Source organism: Anser cygnoides, chromosome 25 (genome assembly GCF_040182565.1).
Source record: "Anser cygnoides isolate HZ-2024a breed goose chromosome 25, Taihu_goose_T2T_genome, whole genome shotgun sequence".
Classification (NCBI taxonomy): Eukaryota; Metazoa; Chordata; class Aves; order Anseriformes; family Anatidae; genus Anser; species Anser cygnoides.
The window spans coordinates 4,535,494-4,556,378 of NC_089897.1; the positions used below are offsets into that span (position 1 = coordinate 4,535,494).

A 20,885-nucleotide genomic window follows, 5' to 3' on the forward strand; every position below is an offset into this window, starting at 1 on the left:
CCATCACCTCTCCTTTAAAAAGGAGGGAGGAGGAGAGGAAGGACATGGCAGAGGTGGTCACCTTTTGCAGACAGAGCCAGGTATGTTCTGTTCAGCATGCAAACTGCCGGACCATTCTGCCACTTAACAATTCAGCCCCAGGCCAGGGCTGTGCTGCCAGATCTATTTCTGTGCTCGGTAGCTCAGAGGAGAACAAGGTGTTTCCCTATTCAGTCCCCTGTGCAATGCCCTCTTGGTCATGGGGGAATGTTTTTTCCTGACCCACCTGCAGAAGGTGTAGTTCCCTATAACAAGTTTTTGCACTACTGGCAGAGCTGAGCCCATCCCTAGCTCCCACTAAATGCTCCTGTCCCAGGGAACAGGCCCTGTGGCCCCAGAGCAGACAGTTCACTTCTCACCTTCATCGTAGTGGCGTCTGGCGTCTGTGCCCGGCTTGGCTCTGGGGACACCATGGTACAGCCCTTCCCCAACAAAGTCCGTGTAGAACAGCATGAAAGTCATGAGTGCCATCCAGCTGCAGAGCTCGGCCACGAACAGGCGCCGGATGACCCTGGGGATGCGGCAGTAGAGGCTGTGAAGCCGCGGCAGCAGTGTGCAGAGGTTTCTCAGGGCCTGCACCATGTGCCTGGCCTGCAGGAGGCTGTTGGAGAGCTGGCAAGAGCAGCAGGCAGGAGGGGAGGGCTTAGGGAGAGCATCCTTCAGTGCTGCGCCATCCAGGGCATCTGCCTGGGTGGCTGCCTCTTCGGTCACAAAGAGCGTGGCCAGCACACAGCCAAGGAAAATGACAGCCAGGAGGCTGAAGAGGCACGTCTCCTGCCCTCCCAGGTACGGGGCCAGAAAGCTGCCCCCCCAGTCAATGGCTGGCAGCAGGTAGCCAATGCAGCCCCCCAGGCTGATCATGAAGGCGTACATGGAGAAGGCCTGGCGGCAGTTGTCGGGCTCCTGGAAGAGGTCCGAGAGCAGGGCCTCGAGCGGGGTGAAGCAGACCTGGCCGCAGAAATCCAGTAACCCGATGCCCAGGATGAGGAAGGCGATCTCCAGCGGGCGAGTGTTGAGGGCAAACAGGCTGGCCAGGCTGCTGGCGTGCGGGATCACGAAGAGGCTCAGCAGGACTCCCAGGCACAGCATCCAGATGAAAGGCCGCCTTCGGCCGTAGCTGCTGTGCCAGTGGTCGCTGGCGGATCCGATCAGTGGGACAAAAACCAGGCCAAGGACAGGTCCTATCCCTGGAACAGAGGAAGAGGTAGTGTTAGGGGACAGAACTGGACAGGACTCCGGTCTATGTGCACTGCAACAAAAGCCTGGGATGTTTCAGGGACCCAGTAAGCTTCACTGGGTCAGAGCCCTCCCCTCCAAACACAAGGCTGCCCTTGATGTAACAGCCATCCTGCAGCCACCCCTCCATGCTCTGATTTGCCCCTTGAAGGGGAGATAAGTCTCTTGAAGGTGAGAGGGAAACTGCCTACCCAAAACCATGGTCATGAACTTCTCCTCGACGCCCACTTCCAGCAGCAGCGGAGGCACGTAGGTGATGCCGGCAGCCAGGCAGACCTCGAGGCCGAACGTCAGGGAGTTGACCAGCAGGAGCTGGGCCCTGCGGCTGTGCAGCAGCGTGCTGAGCCACGCTCTGTGCGCCATGCTGCCCCACACCCTCACTGACAGAGGGCTGCGGCGCTCCGGCGCTCCCGGAGATGTCCCACAGGCGAGGTCTGGAGCTTCCGTTCCCGGTCTGCCAGACAGATGCTGCCTCCCATTTTTAGCGTCGGTGAGCAAACCGTCTTTTCCTCTTCCTCCTGCTGCAAGATGTGGGCCCAGCAATGTCAAGTCCGAGCGTGGGCAGGCCGAGATCCCGCTCCGTGCTTCCCCTTCTGCTCACATGCTGTGGTCTGAGAGAAGAGACGGCTCGTTAGACACAGGGCAGGGGACAGGACTAAAAGCAGGTGCCACACAGACACGTCGCGGCTGAAAGAGACAGCTTACAGATGCGAGGGCACCCGGGAGAGCTGTGGGGTTTTAAGGGATGAGCTATGCTTGTGCCTGGTTTCTCTCCGAGGGCTTGTGGCAGGTGAGACAGGCACCTGTCAGAAATGGTTTGGGAAAATCCAATCCTGCCTTCGGGCTGCGGGAGGCCTAATGACCCCTCGGTGCCCTGTCCAGCCTCATCTGATAGATGGGAAGTTGTAGCAGAGACACAAAAGCCTTAACCTCAGAAGGGACGTCGGGTCCCCTCTCCCAGTGAAATCAATTACGAGTCCCTGTTCGAGGATGGAGGCAGGCAAGCGCCTGCAGCCACTTAGGGCATCTCCGGGGACCCGCACCACCACCTGCTGACCGGGCGTCTCCCCCCAGCTCCCGGGGACGCGATCTCACCCAAATCCTGCCTCCAGCCCCCGAGACAGGGCACAGGGAACAGATGGTGCCTCCGTGGAGTTTCACAAACAAACCTGACCCACTTTAGCCTCGTCTAACAGTGAACGGCAATTACCTTACTCATTAGTCTGAGTCATTTATTTGCCCTGTAACATGCTCCCTCTCCCCAGCCTTCTTCAGAGGGGAGAGGCCACCGGATCCGGACAGGGTCTGAACAGCCAAGGCAAGAGAGCAGATGCCTCTTAGAAACTTGTGCTGAGCCTGCCACTGTGGCAGTCTGCAACAAAACCTGATCCTGTGAGGTCGCCAGCATCCAACCTAGTCCACCCAACTGCTGTGTGGCTAACAGCATCTTGGGGAGATGGTCTGGGGTTACCTTGGGAGAGGTAGAATGGGTTAGCAGCAAGGGCGACATTCAGCTCCTGCACAGACATTGATTCAGGAGCAAACCAAACTGAATTCCCAGGGATTCATCTGCTCTGACTTCACACCCTAAGTGAGCCACCAGCGAGTTTCTTTGTTATGCCTGGTTCCCAAAGGTCCCACTGCCCCGAACTGTTCCAGCACAGGACTCGTTCCTCAAAGTGCCCCCTGCACTGTGCTCCTGGTTTGCACAAGCTTCTGCCTCCGGTCCCACCACAGCACAGCCCCCAGGAGCTTTGGGTCCTGTCCTTGAAGGAGGCTGGGCAGAACGCGGGACATTCCAGCGGAGGCGCTTATCTCTGCCTGCTCCCTCCCTGACTGCGGGGAAGCTGTGGCTGTTTACCTGCCGGTACACCTCCTTCATGCCAGAGAGGCTAACTGGTACAGAGTTTGCCTTCCTTAGCTGTGGAGAGTGAGCCCAGCAGGAGGAACAAGGTGAAAATCCAGTTTTGCAGCCCTGTGCCCCTCTAAATTCTTTGCCTCAATTAGACGGGAGAGCAAGAGATGTCCCCTCCTACAGGGACCGTCTCCAGGCCAACACGTGCCTCCCTCCTCTGCACCCTGAGGCCACCAGGACTCGAGGCTGTGCCTGGCCTCAGGTCAGGCCTCGCAGAGCTGGAAGGGCTGCGTGTCAGGGGGCCGAAACGGGTGTGAAGTGTGCACAGAGCCCCTGGTACAGCCAGCCCTGCAGGAGGAGCCGCTGGACCCCCAACTTCCCAGCGCACACGCGTTCGGCCTCCATCACTGCACAAGTGTTAGCAGACAGGCACAATTTATGTGGTTGCTGCCTTTTCCCTTTCTTCCCCTCTTGCCATCAGCCAAAACAAAACACACGGAGGCAACTGGGTGAAGCAGGAGGCACGGCGGTGAGGTTTCCACGAAGACACAAGCATCCCTCCCTGCCTCTCACTGTGCAGGGACGGGGCACGGCTCCCCAGCTCAGGAGCTGACAGGCTGCCAATTAGGCACAATAAGTGCTGATTAGTTTCCTCCCGGAATCCCTCACCTTCCCCCTCCGCGCTCGCTTAGACCTTGACTGTCACAAAGGATACCTTCTTTTACCAACTGTGAACATTTAAACGACTCGCCCAAGGTCAAACAGCGAGCTAACGGCAGAGGGGGGGAGCAGCAGTTTTCTTTAATCACTACGCATCCTTCAAAGGAGCACCAAGGCCCCAGCTACGCCCGACGTTACTTCTCGTGCACTCTATCGGCGAGGAAGCGACTGGGGGCAGCAACCACCTTTCTTAGATGTGGGCTAGACACAGGATGTCTCAGCCTTGTTCGTTTTGACGATGGGTGCCCAGCTGGCTGACAGCCCTGGGGTAGGAATTGAAGCTGCAGCCCTCCAGCAGCGCGAGGCTTGATGCTGTTAGCTGGAGGGAGCAGGCTCCCGAGACAAAATCATCTGAGCTAGACCTGGAAGGGAGCTGTAATGTCCGCTGTCTACAGGGATCCTCACTGCTGTAGTCCAGGGTTTGGAGGGCTTACAGAGGGAAATTTATCCCAAGGTAAACAAACATTAAGCAAGTGATGTCTCTCACACACACACGTACACACAATAAACAAAGCAAACACCTTTTTTCTTCCCTTTATCCCAGTGACACCTCTAGCAGCAATTAACCAGCTGGGAGGGGAGCAGGAACCTGTACATCTCCCCAGCTGCCTGAGAATTTCAGGCTGAGGGAGAGAGGCTGAATTTCTTACCAGTAGGGAAGAGGAGATCTGTCTCTTCCCCCTTCCACACTCTCAAAGGACTTTAATGAAAAAAGAAATCCCAGCGTACCCAGTGGCGATACCCACGATCAGAAGTTACCTACAGCAACCAAGTCACAGACTCAGCACCAATAGATGACCAACTCTTTTCTGTTTAGGATTGCATCTTGCCCCAATACCCACTATCTCTTTATTTTGCTCACAGAAAACCGAGAGATGGACTTAGCTGCGAAGAACTGCCAGTGCAAACTACCCAAAGCATCTGATCTGTAAGGACAGGGCAGAGAGATGGAAAATGAAGATTTGGGAGGCTTGAGGGAGCCAGAAGGCAGCACTCACCTCCTCCAGGCGGAGCGGTGACAGCAGATCCCCGCAGCCCTCCCCGCAGCCAGCCGGGTACATAGCATTCAGGAAAAGCTGCTTAAGTAGGCTGCAGGCAAGCAGAGGTGGAACCGAGCCGCAGGTACGCACGCGGGTTTGGTTTCAGGGCCCTCCCTGCCTCCTGATAACACGGAGCCGCACGGCGTGTTGGTGGTGTTGCTAGCACCACGGCCACACCTGCGCTGGGCCCCTCGTGCACGGTGCTGAGCAAACACGGGCTGCCAGCACCAGCCTCACAAAGCCACTCTCCACAGAGTGCTTTGCCAGTCCGGTCCCAAACCGGCTCAGAAAGAAACTCCGGGATGCGGACTCACATCTAAACATTGCCCAAAGCCCTGCTTTGCTGCTCGCGTTTTGTCACCTCCTCTTGCGGATCTGCTGGTGCTTCACAAACGGCTCCTCCGCGCTACGGGCACCTGCAGGTCACAGGCAGGGCGTGCAGAGCAGGGCTCCCCATCTGCTCCCACGCTGCTCCCCATCACCGAGGGGTTTGGGGCTAAATCAGCAAGCAGAGACAGCTTTAGCACAGGGGATTATTATTATTATTATTTTAAAGACAATGAGACGTTGCCTTCAGTTTTGCAGGTGACAGTCTGGTTCTGAAGAACAGCCCCAGCAGCAAGACCTAACGCTTCATTTAAACTGCTGATCTCTTCCAGGACAGTTTATTTGGCAGGAGGGCTGATTTGAGGGGGTGGCTGGTCAGAAAGCTGCATGACAGAACGCACTTTTCGCCTTCTGGCCTCAGTTTCCCCCAGCTTTAACAGCGGGGGCAGCATTTGTCCCTCCCTGGGTACACAGTACCAAGCGCCTTGACAAGGATAACAGCCAACCCCTCCCAAAACTGCATCCCAGCCCTTCTGTGCAGGGTTTCCTGAACACAGAAGCAGAAAGGAGCCACGTCTGGGGCTTTTCCACAACCGTTCACCAAGCTGTCGTGGCAGGGGGACATCATCTGCTGCTGAGCGTTAAGGCTCTTCCTCTCCCTCCCCAGGGAGTAGCAAAGCACTTTTAAACCCAAGGTTTTCTGCTTTAGTTTTAAGCTCACAACCCAGACTTTTCCTTCCCTTCCCCTGCGGAGAACCAGCAGATCAACCCCAGGAGGCTCTTCCACCTGGCAGCCGGGGAGGAGGGCGGGACGGGGCAGGAGCTCGGCAGCACCGCGCTGTCCGCACACCGGCAGCCCCGGGGCAGCTCTCTGCCACCCACCCGGACACCTGCGACCAAAGGAGTGCACCTCCTGCACGTCTGCTGTCTCCTGCACCCTCTCTCCTCTCCTGTGAGGGCACCCAGAAGGACGGGAGGAAGCCGGGCCGCCTGCCTCTGCTGAGCACGACTCACCTGGCAGCAGTAACGGGGAGCAGGCAGGAGGAGCAGGGGCGAAGCCAGGGGAAGCGGCTTCTGAGAGTCCGGTCCTTTCACGGCAGGGGACCAGCAGGCCTGGATTTGTGCCTTTCCCCTAGTCAGAGCGAATTCCTCGCTCACGTGCTATAGAAAAAAGTTCTGACAAACGTCCTCGTGAGCTCAGTGGGGTGCAGACGCAGCAGAGCCCTGCTGCAGGAGGCCACGACGTGCGCTCCAGAAGAGCAGCAGTGGGTGCGCGGCCGCACGCAGACACGGGGCCGAGTGTGGCGGTGATGTCAGATGCAGGGAGTCGCTTACCAAGCAACGAAACAGCCAGCAGAAAGCTAACCTCCCACTTCCTTTCTCTCAGCAGCACGGGCGCTGCTCCGGGGGCCCTCCCCAGCGGGCTCCACGCCACACCTTTTGCTGTCGGATGGAACAGACCCTGGGACACCTTGAGAACGCAGACTGCGTGCAGGGTGCTAACGGACACGCACCAAAAGAAGCCTCCCCTCCTCCCCGTCTCCTCAAATCTTCACAACGTAGGATATTACAAGTAATCGCATCTGTGCTTGGACAGAACGACGACTGAGGGACAGCCGTTTTAAAAATAAAATCGGGGTGTGGTTACGTGGCTGAGAAAAACTCCCTCGTTCCTCCGAAGAGTCCGTATCTCGCCGCTCTGCAGCCTTCCCCGTCGCTCCCGTGGGTGCAGAGGAGACGAGATGTTCTTGTGCGTGGTAGCAACCTCTCTGATTTATGGCTGCCATGCACCTACCCGGCAGATGAACAAACAGCCGCAGCAATGATCAGACCGTGGAGATCTGCCAACAGTTGTGACCTGCCCGGGCTCTGTAACAACCCAAGCCCTTTCTCACACTGGAAGAAATTTCCCCGGGTCAGCCTTTGCCAGGCTGGAGGCAGGGGACGGTGCGGGGCAGGGGCTGCTCCAGGTGACCCCGACCCACACCTTTCCTCCCGCCGCACGGCAGGTTCGATGCGCAAACTTATTGCCAACGAGCAGCAGGGAGAGGGGAGGGCGAGGGCTATTGTTAGCCATTCATAACCACAGCGTTACATTTCCAACCTTCCAAGGGGCTCTTTCTGAATGTTATTAATTCCCCGCTCCCTGGAAGCCCTTTGGAAGAAAGGGTGGGAGCGAGCACAAGGGCGAGCGCTTCGGGAAGGGCTGTTCATACAGTGCCAGAGCCTTTCACAGCTATCAGTGGCCATTCACTGCCGCTGAATGTGAAATACACCATGGAGAATAGCTCTGGCAGGCTTGCGCGGGATGAAATGGAAAACTCACCTGACCTCTCCTGACCCTCTCCCCTTCCCCCCCCCGCCAAATCTCCTTGACCCCATTCACAGTGTGGGGAGAGGGGAGTGGTCATTAAGCAGGGATGGGAGAATTGCGATTTATTTAGTCTCTCTGAATTAACTCTGCGTTTCCTTTGAGCTCAGGGGCTCCATTATATTGGCCTCGGCAGCTCAGCTTAGGGAAAGAGCAGCAGCGGGTGGAAATCCCCTTAGATGAGAACAAGGAAGACCCAAGGGCCACAGCCCGTTCGAAATTCCCTCCCTTACCCCACGGTGCAGCATCCAGCAGCTCAGACACCGGGAGATGTTAGTCCAGGAAAAACGCTAGATGCTACAGACGTGTTGGGAGCTGGAGGAAGGGGCACGTCCCCAAGGCAGCTCAGAACACCTTCCCTGTGGTTTGTTCATACGGGAGACATTTAAATTTATTGGGACTGGGAGCTGTTTTTTCTGCCAGGCAGCAATTGCTTCCTTGCAGCACCCACAAGGTGGTTATCCTGCTGTTAGGGCCATCTAAAGGCCACAGCTCAGCTTGTGGTTGGTGCTCTCGTGGACAGCAGACTGATCCCTGCCCAAGGAACACAAGCAGGGAGACTGAAAGCAATTCACTACGATCTCCATTTTGTGAACTGAGAGCAGGAAGCAAAAGAGAGAAGAAGGAGCCAAGCTTTAAGCACCTGGAGCTACCAGCAGAGTTTTGGGGGGCTGCATCTCCCCCTTTCTGCGGGCCACCAAACCATACTGTGCTGCTCAGAGTGGAGCAAAGCTCTCGTCTCCTGTAACCACCGAGCCAGTCACCTTACCCGTGGCTGGCAGGAGCTCGACAAGACGGAGGCTGAGATACAATCTCAGGCCCTGCTGGGTTCCTACCACCTCGACCACGGACTGCGAGTCATTTCAGAGCTACTGGGATCTGTCTGCAACCGCCCGGGAGCAGAGGTGGGGCACAAGCTGCCCGGTGACCTCCCTCCTACCTTTGGCCCTCCTGCCCCGAGAGGCTGGTGCGTCCTGATGGTTCGTGCTGATGGTTTGTCCTGATGGTTTGTCCTGATGGTTCGCGGGGTTGGGCTGTCCTGGAGCCAGCCCAGGGGACTGCTGCATGTCTGCAGAAGCTCTGGGAGGTTTGGGGTTGTTTCCAATAGCACTGCTTCGCTCAAGCGATGGTCAACCAGTGAGGGCAGGTGACTGCTAAGTGTCTTCCCTGTTTTACAGTAAGCAGCAAAGGCACGTGAAACAGGCTGGTATTTGTCCCCCCTTTGATCAACTGGGTAAAGCAAAGGCACCAGGGAAAGGCTACGGATGGCAAATGAAGGCCCCTATAAGATGGATAAGAAGGTCAAAACATTTGTTAGGAACAAACATTAGGAAAGGATGCCCTCCTATCCTGGCAGGCTAACGGCACCGTCCGTGCCGGGGGGACAGTTTGCAGAACGGGGAAAAGATCTGTCCCGCTCGCCCTTCACCCTGCACGTCTCTGGTATTTCACGCTTCTTTCTGAAGCCATGCCAACAGCTCTATGGACTCTTTATCCTCACCCTGCCCCAGAACATCAAACAGACAGCAGGACAGCCCCCAGGCTCCACTGACCTCCTGTCCACAACCTGCTTCTTCCTCTGGCAGACAAAGGAACCGCTCCTGGCGGGAGCCGTTCTCCCAGGCTTTGGCTGCCTGAGCTCCCCTGCCTGCCAGCCCGACCAGAGAAAGGGACAGAGCAGCAGAGGCCAGTCCCAGCCTCTCCTCCTCCCGTAACAAACCAGGAACTGCCTCCAGCTAGCAAGGTCACTGACTCAGCAGAGGCCACGCTGACACGTTTTGGAGCTTGCTGCGCTGCTCAAAGGGACAGCCGTCGGGATGCCAGAGGGTGCCAGTAACTCTCCCACAGCTGGCAGGCGTCACCGGCACGTTCACCCGCCTGGAGCCGCGCAGGGCTTCGGGCTGCTGGGGGGGAGATCCTGCCCCGGCCCACGCGAGGAGGAGCGTGGCCAAGTGAAAGCAGGGTGCAGGGAGGAGCCGGGCGCTGAGCTCTGTGCAGCCGAGCAGGGGCTGAGGCTTGAAGGGCTGAAATCTGGTCTGCAGCTCGGCCCCATTTCCATCAGGGACACCGACTGGAGAGCCAAGTAAGCTAAGCCGTGATGCAGTGAAGGACTGAGTGCCCTAAAAAACATCCCACAGCCGGGCTCAGCTGCAGAAGGATCTTCAGAGAGCGCTGAAGGAGCCGTGATGGACGTGCTGGTGCCAGCCGCAGGGCAGGACAGCCTCGCAGCATTTCACCCACTTAGGGCCAGCATCTGATCGCCAAACTTCACTAAGCACAAAGCGATCTCACGCACCCCTAAACACACACAACGCAACCCAAGAGGCATCACTTTCAGCTTCCACTCGAGTCTCGCTCCTGCTGGTCGCCCTTCCCTGAGCTCGCGTCGGGTCTGCTGTGAACAGCTCAAACCTCCAGACAAGGCTGGCCCTGCATCAGAGCCACAGCTTTCTTTTGCTACGGCATGAGTCAAGCTCTTACTTTTATTCATGAGAATAGCCCCTGTTTTGGAGTGGGAGGGCAAACGCGAGATGAGCTGGTTCTGCTTTCCACTTGAGTTCATTTTTGCTGTTTAAAATACTGTGCCCATCGCCCTGGCATTTGCTCTGACTCAGCCTTTCCCCCGCCCCCTCTTTTTTTATTATTTTTAGCCGAAGAATAAAAATGTAAATCGAACTGGGAAGGAAAAAAATGAGCCCCCTCCAGGTGCCCCCCTTCTCTGCAGCGTGGTAACGGGCGCAGATTATATCCGCCGCCACATGACCGGGGCCCGTATTTATGTGTCAGGGTGTAAAACCTTCCCCGCTGAGCCGCCTTTTCTCTGCCTGAGGCTGGGGGCTTCTGCTCCGCGTCTAGTCAAACAGGCCCACAAAGGGGATTAAGGAGAGCCCCTCAGCCCCACAGAGTAATCCATCAAATTATCCCTTGTTGGCGTTGCCGGCCGCCTTGGGGGGGGGAGGCGGAGGGAGGGAGCTCCGAAGGCTTTTAAAGGCGCTGAAATTATACTTGAGCCTGAAACACTCCACCCAGCTGCTCCAGCCCGCAGCACAATGAGCTGGTTGTAAAGGGAATACCGGGGAGCGAGGAAAAAGAGACGGACGCTGGTAAAAAGCGCAGCAGCCTCCCGATGTGTGACAGCCCAACAGGTGGCTCGGGCCCCGCTCCCGCGACCCCGCAGCGGTGCCGGGCTGCAGCGCTCGCCGGCTGCCCGCGCCTGGGCAGGGGGAGGCCCTGGGGCTCCAAACAGTGTTGGGATGTGTGGGTCCTGCCCAGACGGACCCTGGGCACGGCCTCAGTGCTGTCGAGGCCGAGGCAGAGTCTGCATTCAACTGCTGAGGAGCCCCTGACGCTCTCCCGCAGGGGACGAGGACCAGGTCCAGCAGTGCTCCCAACCATGGGCTGTGACAGTGCCACACCAGGCGGTCCCCCTGCAGGCCCCCCCAAAAAGCAGATCACACTCACCCAACTCTGTCTACCTGGACATTGAATCTGCATTTTCCTCCAGCGCAGCTACCTCCATCGCTCAATCCCACACAAGCTTCCCTGCTTGTCATCACCGCCCCATTTTGAGGTGTGAAGCCTGCCGTCCACCAGCCTTCCCTGAACAAGCACGTGGGATTTCAGAGGCTTGCATTTCTGTAAGTCTTCTCAGGCAGAAAGCACTTACCCCAACAAACTGGAACTGGCAAAGGAAAGAGCAAACCAGTCCTGGTGGAAGGTTGGCAGCTGGCAGAGGGAACACATGGCTGTCCCATGGATGCTGCGCAGCTCACCTTGGCACTGAAACAGCGACACACAACCTCTCAGTTGTAGTCACCAGTGCTGAGCAGGAGAAAAATTTCCCACCTGTTACAGAGAAGAAATGGGAGGGCAGAAACCCTAGCTATTTTATCGTGCCTGCTTTGCAATGTCTGTTCACAGGGCTGGGAAAATGGGAAGTGAAATTGGAACTTCTTGTTTCCAAGCAAAGCACGAATGCTGCGTAACGGCACGTCTGCCTGCCCAGCAAGCCCCAGCGCCGTGGCTCCTCCGGCACGGTCAGGCTCCAAGGCAGCTCCAGGACTTGTACCCCATGAGAGGTCATCATCATTTCTGGCTTTATTTAGAAAACTGTGACAGTCATGGGGCCAGCTGAGTCTCAGTGCCAGCCTCAGGGTGCAGAGGGCAGCTGTGATGTGCTAGCACAAACCAGCAGCCGCGGCACAGGACCGGGCCGTACCCCAGCGGGCCTGTTTTGAAGCCGCAGAGAGGGGTCTGACAAATTTAACCATGGCGGGAGCTGCTGCCACCTAACACTGAAATCTCACCTTCCCTCATTTTGCCAAAAATGTGTCCTGAGGTCCGTACCTAGGAAAGACAGAGGTTTGGCTGGTTGCTCCTCCATGCGTGGCGGCGCTTGGAGAGCGGCAGGCAACAGGCGCAGGCTTCTGCAGTCCCTTTCGCTGAAAGTTTTGGGAGCGTGACCTTGTGCTCTTCCTCAAAGGGTATACTTTGAATCCTAGACACACACAGAGCTAATGGGCTCTTTTGTAATCACATGGTAGTTAGTCCATTTTTTCATGGTAATTTTCTGCTCTGCAATTCCAGTTATTTGTGTCCCTGCCGGAGAAGTTTGATGCTAACATATCTCTCGGCAAGCCCTTTGACCTCCGCTGGCAGGTTGGTGGGTTTCTCCCTCTCTGTTTTCTGTCTCTAAAATGAGGTCATGGCTTTGAATGAGACAAAGAGCCTTTGCAGCGTGAGGAATAGCCCCAAGACAGCTGTGAGCACAGAACCCCCATCAGTCACATCGGGCCCCGAGCGCACGAGAGGCGAGCAAGCTGGGCAACAGCCCGCAGCCCTCCTGGGAACGGCTGGGTTTTACCCCCCTGCTCGGAGATCGTGCAAGTGCTCGTACCGGAGCCGGTGCACGAACGGATGCGGACGGGCAGCCACCCGTGGTGGCACAACTCGAAGGGGGAGGGAATACAGCAAACCCCGCAGACTTTGGGCTGGGAGCTGCTGTAAGATCCCGCCGGCCCTGCCGTCTGCCCCCCTGGCAGAGCTGCCGTTTCCGTCCCGCTGCCTCTCAGCCACCTGCGTGCTGCCCTCCAGACCGCAGCTGCCCGCGGCGGTGGGTTTACACCTCTACGCCAGGCTCCTCCTGTCTCAGCAGCCACAGGGACAGGTGAGCGGCACGCGTGCAGGGAATGACCAGATTTCTCTTTAAGGCCACGTATCCAAGTCCCGAGATCTTTCGGACACGGAAAGCAATTTCATGTGCCTCAGATGGTAAAAACTTTGCACGAGCCCTGCCGTCTGCCTGCGGCACGCCAATGTCTCCATGTTAATGAGGGCCCTCAGATCACCCCTGGAGCTGAGAGCACTTTCTCCTTATCATGACAGACTGGTCATGGGGTCTGGGTCTAAAAACGAGAGATCCCGTGATTTTAATTCTGTCTGAAGCTGTCTGGATAACTACAAAGATAAGAAGCCATCAGAGTGTATTTTTTAAGACAGATAACTTTCACTGAAAGATCGTTATAAGCAGCTTAGGAAGCCTTTTCCTTTCCACACTCTCACTATCAGTTTAATGTATCACGGACCCTGAACACGCAGGGATTTCACATTAAGCTGTAGCCGTTTACCCAGCACACGCAGCAGCAAGGAGTAGCTGCAAGGGGAGTTTTCCGCTTCTGAAAAGACAAAGCTCAAAGCCGCAATTTCTATAGGCGGTGAACAGAGCGAGGCGTTTTACCACCCCCCTCGCTCCCTGCCTCTGCGTACAGACAGGCACCTGACTTCTGTTTTGCAGCTCCAGGAGGAGTATCAGCCTTGAATTATTAGCCTTTTAGTAATTAAGCTGGGAGTTCAAGTTCAAAGCTGCCTGGATTTTGCTGAGTGCTCTGGCCAGGGGTGCTCAGGCTTTTCGTTGCACATGGTTAGTTTCTCGCTTTGATACACCCTGCATCCATCAAGGGGGCAGGCAGGGAAGTGGTGCGAGCACTAAAGCTCCTTAGCGCTTGCTGACAAGGTCTGCTGTCGTAGGGGCAGAAGATTAAAAGTTTGTGCATTTCAGACTCTGAGTAGAGCAGGATTTTCTCTCCTCACTGGGCTCTCTTGCCCATATTTACCGGAGTAAAGTTCAGCGAGCTACAAACGAAGCAGAAAGACCTCTGATATTCCCGCAACGTGCTCTGGGCGCCTCGGGCAAACAGCCAGGGCGCCTCAGGCAGGCACAGTGCTGGCTCTGCCCGGTAAGATCCGGGCAAGGGGTTATCACCAGCACCATTTTGGGTCATTCTGGCTCTGCACCAGCGTGTGCTAACTAGCCGCGGTTGCACTCGCCTGCTAACGGGGGATAGCTAGCATTCCCTGCTCTTGCCCAAGAGGCTTATTCACGGCTATCAACATGGGCCACAGACAGTGATGAATGGGACTATCTGGGGGCAGCACAAATGTAGACTGTTCGCAGAAATCAAAGACGAAAGAGGCCCTGTTGAATCATCTTCCCCGAGGCTGTCGCAGGACTGTTCCCAACAGCACATTCTCCAGCACATTTGTCCAGTCCGGATGGATGGATCTCAAGCACTGAGGCTGCAAGAATTTCCCCTGAAACAATATCCACGGGCTGAGGTTTAATAGCTGGAAGCATCCTTCCTATGTCCCCTGTGCCCCTCTTTCTATCTGCACGGTCAGCCCCCTCTCCCGACGACATATAGCTGCTCTCCTCCACCTAGCTTTAGCCGGTCCCCACGAAAAGCCACCCTTCCAGGCCCGTTAATTGCTCGGTTGGCCTTGGCTGTAGCACAGCAGCCTTTTGTTCCAGCATTGCTCCAGCTGCTTCCACCGCCCCTCTCACACAGGAGTCGTTTGTCAGAACCGTTCCCAAACGCACCTCTGGAGTCCGACAGCAACAGCGCCCACACAAAGCCCTCTCCTGTCCCCCCACGAGCCAGTACCTGGTACGCACAGCCTGCTGCCCTGCGAAGGCGCTGTCATCTCATTGTTCCTTTGTGCTCCATCTCTTTGTATTTATGAACTGCCTCCAGCCCCAGACCTACAAGGCCGCTCTCTCTGCGACCAGAACAATCCTTTATTCTGCTTGCGCAGCTCCGAGCGAAGGGAGAATTTCCTCCAGAAAGCAGGCCAAGGTAGCACAGCAATACCCAGCACACCACGCAGGCGGACACAGCGCTAACAGAGGACACTCAGATTAGCTCACATTTTGTAGACCACTGAAATGCTTTGGGTTCCCCCCTTCTCCAAATGGAGGATCACAGCAGAAGTGACATTATATCACTGGATAGAGGGAAAAGAGAGCAGTGTAGCGTCCTGGACCAGTGGCAGATGCTGTGTGTCCGTTGCAGAGCACAGCCTGCTGATGGAAGCAGCATGAAATCACCAGCAGGTAGCTCACGCACAGGCTCGGAGTAACGTGGAGGCTCTGGGTCTCCACGCAGAGAGGACAGAAAACAGAGTGTGTACACTTACACCCACTTCAAATCGAACTGAAGAGCCACTTCTGGGCACTGCTCCTAAATTAGAAGCAGGCAACTGGGAGGAGACGGCAGAATAGCTTTAGATTTGAGGTTTGACCACCACTTCAGTTGCTTTGATGCAGGAGGTCAGATCCCAGCAGGAGTCAACCCTAATGTTTGGTAAAGAAAATGTGATCCATGGATATTATTGCATGCCCCATTTCACCGAAAGTCTTAACCCATAAATCTAAAGCAAGATTCAGATGTTATCCACAAATACACACATCATTCCTCAAATTGGCTCTAGCCTGCTCCGCAAGAACACTAATGTCTTTTGAGTGCTGACAACTTGCACGGATTTGAGTCACTGCACTCATTATATTTGCGTTTTTCTTGAGGAAAACTAGCTCTAGCTCCTGGAGACAAACAACCATGGAGAGCTTCAGCTTCCACCAGAACAAAGGTGGAAAAAATCTGCTCCTTTGATGGAAGAGAAAAACCTTAAACCTCACAAACCAAAACCAGCACCCAACATTGTTTTAAGTTTCTTTTTCAAATAAACCTCATCATCTTGCCAGAGGCCATCCTTACACGTTCTGAATACTCAAAAATTGGCAATTATGAGAATTCATCTGCAAACCACCGTAAGTTGGTTCTTTCTGGAATCAGCACAGCTGGTTACATGTGCTACTCTACGAAGGTTTCCCTTGGATGTAAGGCAGGGACTGGGCCCTGAGAACTGGACTAGCAGCAGTTTCTTTTAGTGCGTGTACAGTGACTTTGAGAAAGAAAAACTGTTCAGAGCTGCAAATCAAGCACCTGCTTTTTGCTGTGTGTGTTCCAGCCGCCCTCCAGCACCGAGACAAAGAAGCCATTCGGACCACATTCCTACATTACATTTCTTATTTTGCCAGACAATATTCACGGGGGTCTGTTTCTCCTCTTCTGCAGGCTGGCAAAATGTTAAACAAATATTTTTGAACTGCAAGAGGAACTGACATTTTAGGATATGAAAACAAGGAGGAAGGGCACAAATCTGAGGACCTCCAAGGAGCAGCGTGCATACAAATAATAACAAAAGGGACACTTTATAACTTCACATGGTTATGTTTTCTGAACAAGCAACTCGATAGCTTGCACGGTGGATACATCAGCAATTTTCTGCAGTTCCATAATACAAGATCGGATTCAGAGATTCTTAAAGCATTGACGTGCAACAGCAGCACGAGAAATAGAACATTTCAAGGGCTAAATGGATTCAACAGATTGTCAGGTTTAGAGATAAATGTGGTTTGACTGTAAACTACAAGCGTCAGGGCAAAAAACTGCTGTCCTCTGGGTTACTTTCTTCCTATTCCTTCCTTTGCAGTGAGGGAGTTTTCCTTTACGTTATGTAGATCCATACTTAAAGGCAATCTTCTACGTGCACGTACATTGCTTGACTATCTCACAGAGACTCCTTTGAGGTTTTCCTTACTTTTGTTTGTTTTTTAAAAGCAAGGATTCCTCCATGAGGGTCCGTGTCCCTTTTCTCAGCTGAGCCCTAGGGTTCCTTGTTTTCACACGGATAGTTTTGATGTCTGATAACGAGCACCCAGAAGTCAAGTCAACACTGAAAATAGCTGACAACTGCTCACAAGATTTTCATGATTCCCTCCACTCATAGCACAACCTCAATCAAGAGTTTAACTGCACAGTTAGGGTCAGTAGACCCCACAGGTTGGCCGTCCTGGGTTAGTTTTAGTTAGAAATTGCTGTCATATGCTGAATGTCCCCCACCTCCTGCAGAAGCCGCAGGGCACGATCATATGGTGGCATTATTTGGAACAGCAGAAGTGAACAGAAATTCACCAGACATGACTTTTTCGTTTCTGCTTCTCCCTCTCCGTACCAGCTGCTGCCTACTTCTCCTGAGGTGCAAGGTCCAAGGTTTTATAGCTACTGCTGCCTGCTCATCCCTGCCGCTGCCTGCAGCCGTTCTCCTCCCATCCCTCTGGTCCTTCTGCTCCTGCTCCCTAGTAGCCCTGAATCCATCACAAACCTCCACAACTTTCACCCAAGGGGTCAAGTCTTTTGCTTTGATGTTGCCTTAGCCGAGATAAGGCGATAGCAGCACACACATTAAAGACAACACAAAAGAGGTACCAAAACAAGACACTCCTTGGTTGAATAGCTCCAACCTAGAGAAAGGTGGAGAATAAACACAAACAGATGTTACTTACACCGCTTATGGCGTATTTGAAAAGCTCTACAGCCCCACTGTGACAAAAAAAGTGGGACAGTTGCCTGGAGAGGCCAAAGTCTGAGGACTTTCATACCCATTGCTGTGTATGAAACAGGTTTAAATTGCCCGATGATACACAGCCATAAAGAAAAAAAAAAAAAGAGCCCATCAGCAAGCTACTTGTTAATGTCTGTTGTGTGATTTTCTTGTCATTTAAGCAAGCTCCTAGCACAGGTCTAGCCTGGTACCAGACCTGACAGACTAACAGTCAGCTTGAATGAAACCAACTGATAGCAATGTCCAGATAAGACTACACACACCCAGCAGCATCCTCGAGTTCTCTGCCACATCATCATCTGCAGTAGTCCTTTAAAAGGGTTTCTAAGAAGCCAGCACAAAACTGCTGCTGCATGCATGGCTTTTCACCTTGCTTTTCACCATCGCAGAATTATGGAAGGCAGGGATTAAGACTATTACAATCCAGTAGGTTAGAAACATCGTGTATAAAGACTACTTTCACAGAGCATCTAAATTTGTTTTTGTTTGCTTTCATACATTCCTCAGAAGTAATTTGCAAACCCTCAGAGCTTCTTGTGGATCCAACACAAAAGGCTCTGGGTTGAGATTTTCAGAGTGCAGCAGGCACACCGCAGACAGGCTGATATTTTCAAAGGGGCTCTGCAAAAGGACGCTCGAGGAGACCCACGCAGTTATGCTGGAAGAGCTGGGGCTGCTCTGTCACTTCATTGTTCAACAGATTTGATGCTTTTAGGACCAGCTCCTTTGATACCTAATCTGACAACTGACAAAGCTTCTATTGGCAGCTTCACTACAAAACCGGGCTGCTTAGTTGTTTTTTAATATTTGATTTATTGTTTTTTTAGAGAGCGCACTCACGATGCCATCAGCCACAAGAGCAGAGCCATCACACTAAACTCCATACAGAAAAACACACTGCCGCTTGAGTGCTCCAGCGAAATAAACAGTTCGGGGAAAAGGTTAGCGAGAGTTTATACTAGACACCCGCATTTTCTGGGGACTCTGGCGAAGATAAAACAGACCAAAAGGCTGCATTTTGTAACTCAGCAATCAATCCAGTGATCTGAGCTTCTCATGCTATGGATATGGTGTTTCTCACTGCTGACAAAAATGGACTACGCGCTTTTCAAAAAATGCTGCCAGCGGAGTTTGTTTGAAATACACTCAGTATCTACTATTACTGTTATATTACAGTAACGATAATCTTAGAAGAGTCTGTAAGACTGCTGCTTTGTTCACAAATAACGTTACCGTTATCTCTAGGCTGCTCCTGCACAAATCCACGGGGCCCGAACCTTCTAGCAACAGCTCCGCGTTGTGAAACACCTCGAGGTTCAGGTGCTTTAACCAGAACCACTTCGAGAAGAGGAGACGCTCTCGCAGAAGATGTTGCACAGGCTACGTATGTATCAAGTTGTAGGGGAATACAGCCATCAGCAGACAGCGCAGGAAAAAACTCCCTACAAGGAGAATTTTCCTACTAAATCCTAAGATTGGCTTATGCCCCAAAATACGGGGATTTATATCCCTTGTAAAGCTCTTTTTTAATTTACTATTAATTCTAGAGATTCTTGCTATCCATATCAAATTTCTAATCCTTTTTTCAAATCCCATAAGCTAAGCACTCTTGGCTTCCCCGACGTTTTGTGGTAATAAGTTCCAGAGTTTAAGGCACTGCCTGGAATTCAAGCGCAGGGCTGAGAATCAAGGGCTGAGCCTTCCCAGCTCCTGCACCACAGCCACTCCTCACCGAGGGGAAGAGTTACCAGGGAGCTGTGGTGACGCAAGCAAGTCCGGGTAGCATCACACATTAAAAATAAAGAGAAAATTACAGGTAGGGTGAATAATACAAATCGTTTAAAGGCTGGTACATGTTTTTCAGGAGTGCCTGACTGACTTTGGTGCCCAAGTCATTTGGGTACTTTTGAAGTTCTTACTCATGTTTTATTTCTATAAATTCCTGGTTACTCTCATGTCACGCATACAAACCCTACTCTCTCGAACCCATGTCTATGACTAAAACAGTGCCAGACCAGGATCTCGTTTGAGCTCGGCTACTTTCTCTGTAGTGCCCACAAGTCTGACAGGTCTAAATGAGGACTGAGAAAATTGTTTTTGATATGATCCCCCCCTCCAATTTCAGCAGTTATTTATATTTTTAAGGCAAAAAAAACAACAAAAAAGGCACGAAAACCAGGCACCTTGCCAAGTTTGGCCATCACCAGAGTACAAGTATTACTTGATTCCAGTGATTTTTTTTTTCTTCCTCCCAAAGCTGCCACGAAGGGGAAGACAAATTAATACCATAAGCAATTAATGCATCTTCCCCATCAAAGTCTGCAGTCGCACCAAAGCTAACACTCACGAAGCACTCACATCGCGACGCTTAGGTACCACGTCTGGGAAGAAAGCCTCTGCAAGCTCCCTTCCATCCGCGCAGGGCAGACAAGTTAACCTGGCAGCAAACCTAAGCGGAGCCTACCAGTAGGTGCAACGAGGACTTCCTTCTGTCGAGCGCCGGTTTCCTTTGATTCTGAAGATTCACTGACCCGTCCTCGCAAGCCCTCGGGATTTCGGCCTCGCGCTTCCCCACTTTTTTCCGGCTCAATCGCCTTTAAACCGAACTCGGTCACACCAGATGTCTGCAACAACGAGAAGCGGGGAAAAAACCCGGGCTACGTCCGCGCATCAGCGCAGCTGGCACCGCTCAGCAGCCCTACCTGCAGCCGCTCCTCCTCCGCTCCCCGACGTGCGAGCTCGGCTCCCCTCCTCGCCTCCCCGCAGCAAAACTAGCGCCGGATCGCTGGGAGCACCAGCGGGATCGGCGAGGGGCTCGCAACCGCCCCGTCCCAGCGGAAACCCGCCGGGACCCGGCGCTCTCTTCCCGGCTGCAAGCGCAAGGTCGCCCCGAGCACCCCCCACCCCCCGCCCCGGGACGGCCCCGGGCATCCCCGCAGCCCCGCCTCGGTGGTGCCCGGGGCTCAGCCCGGCCCCGGTGCTCAGCCCCTGCCTCCGCCGCCGTTTAAATGGGCAGGTTGGGGCCCGGCAGGGAGCATGCGCTGCCGCGGGCGGGGCGGGGGGGTCGGGGACGGCACCGGGACGGGGACGGGAACGGGGACGGGGACATCATCACGGGGACGGGGACATCACGGGACCGGGCGCCCCGAGCCCCGCAGCCGAGCCCCGGGGTCAGCCCCGCAGCCGGACCGGGGGGTTGGAAGCGCTCGGCTTTTTTCTTTTTTTTTTTTAATTTTAATTTTTATTTTTTCTTCTCTCTCCCCTCTCTTCTTTTTCCTTTCTGCAGGGGGAATTAGCCGTGCTCTGAATCGTTTCTTGTTTGCTTCGTTTTTTGTTTTTTTTTTTTAACTAATCTATTCATTACTTGTAATTGCTTGGATTGTATGCAAATGAATTCCGTGCTCTGGGAAGCTTGTGACCTGGCCCCCGGACATTATTCATGGGACATGGCTGCTTCAAATCACACGGCGTGTGCGCGCGAGAGGGGAAAGACAGCCAGCTTATGGGTGCTTACACACAGTCACACTCACAGAGCCCCTTGGGGTGGAAGGGACCT

General features: G+C 54.0%; 1 protein-coding gene across 12 annotated transcripts in view; it reads right to left on the reverse strand.

Moving 5' to 3' along the window:
* Positions 1 to 20,313, reverse strand: part of SLC45A3 (solute carrier family 45 member 3) — a 29,127-nt gene extending 8,814 nt beyond the window's left edge. The window contains exons 1-6 of one of the 12 annotated variants that reach the window (XM_066982915.1): positions 20,032 to 20,313; positions 19,794 to 19,953; positions 14,530 to 18,771; positions 11,256 to 14,179; positions 1,467 to 1,886; positions 399 to 1,226 (exon numbers count right to left, since the gene is read on the reverse strand). In XM_066982915.1, the coding sequence (XP_066839016.1) occupies positions 399 to 1,226; positions 1,467 to 1,638 (1,000 nt within the window). In that variant the 5' untranslated portion in view covers positions 1,639 to 1,886; positions 11,256 to 14,179; positions 14,530 to 18,771; positions 19,794 to 19,953; positions 20,032 to 20,313. The other 11 variants (XM_066982914.1, XM_066982913.1, XM_066982917.1 and 8 more) reach the window with 11 other exon arrangements.
* Positions 20,314 to 20,885: the final 572 nt, after the last annotated feature.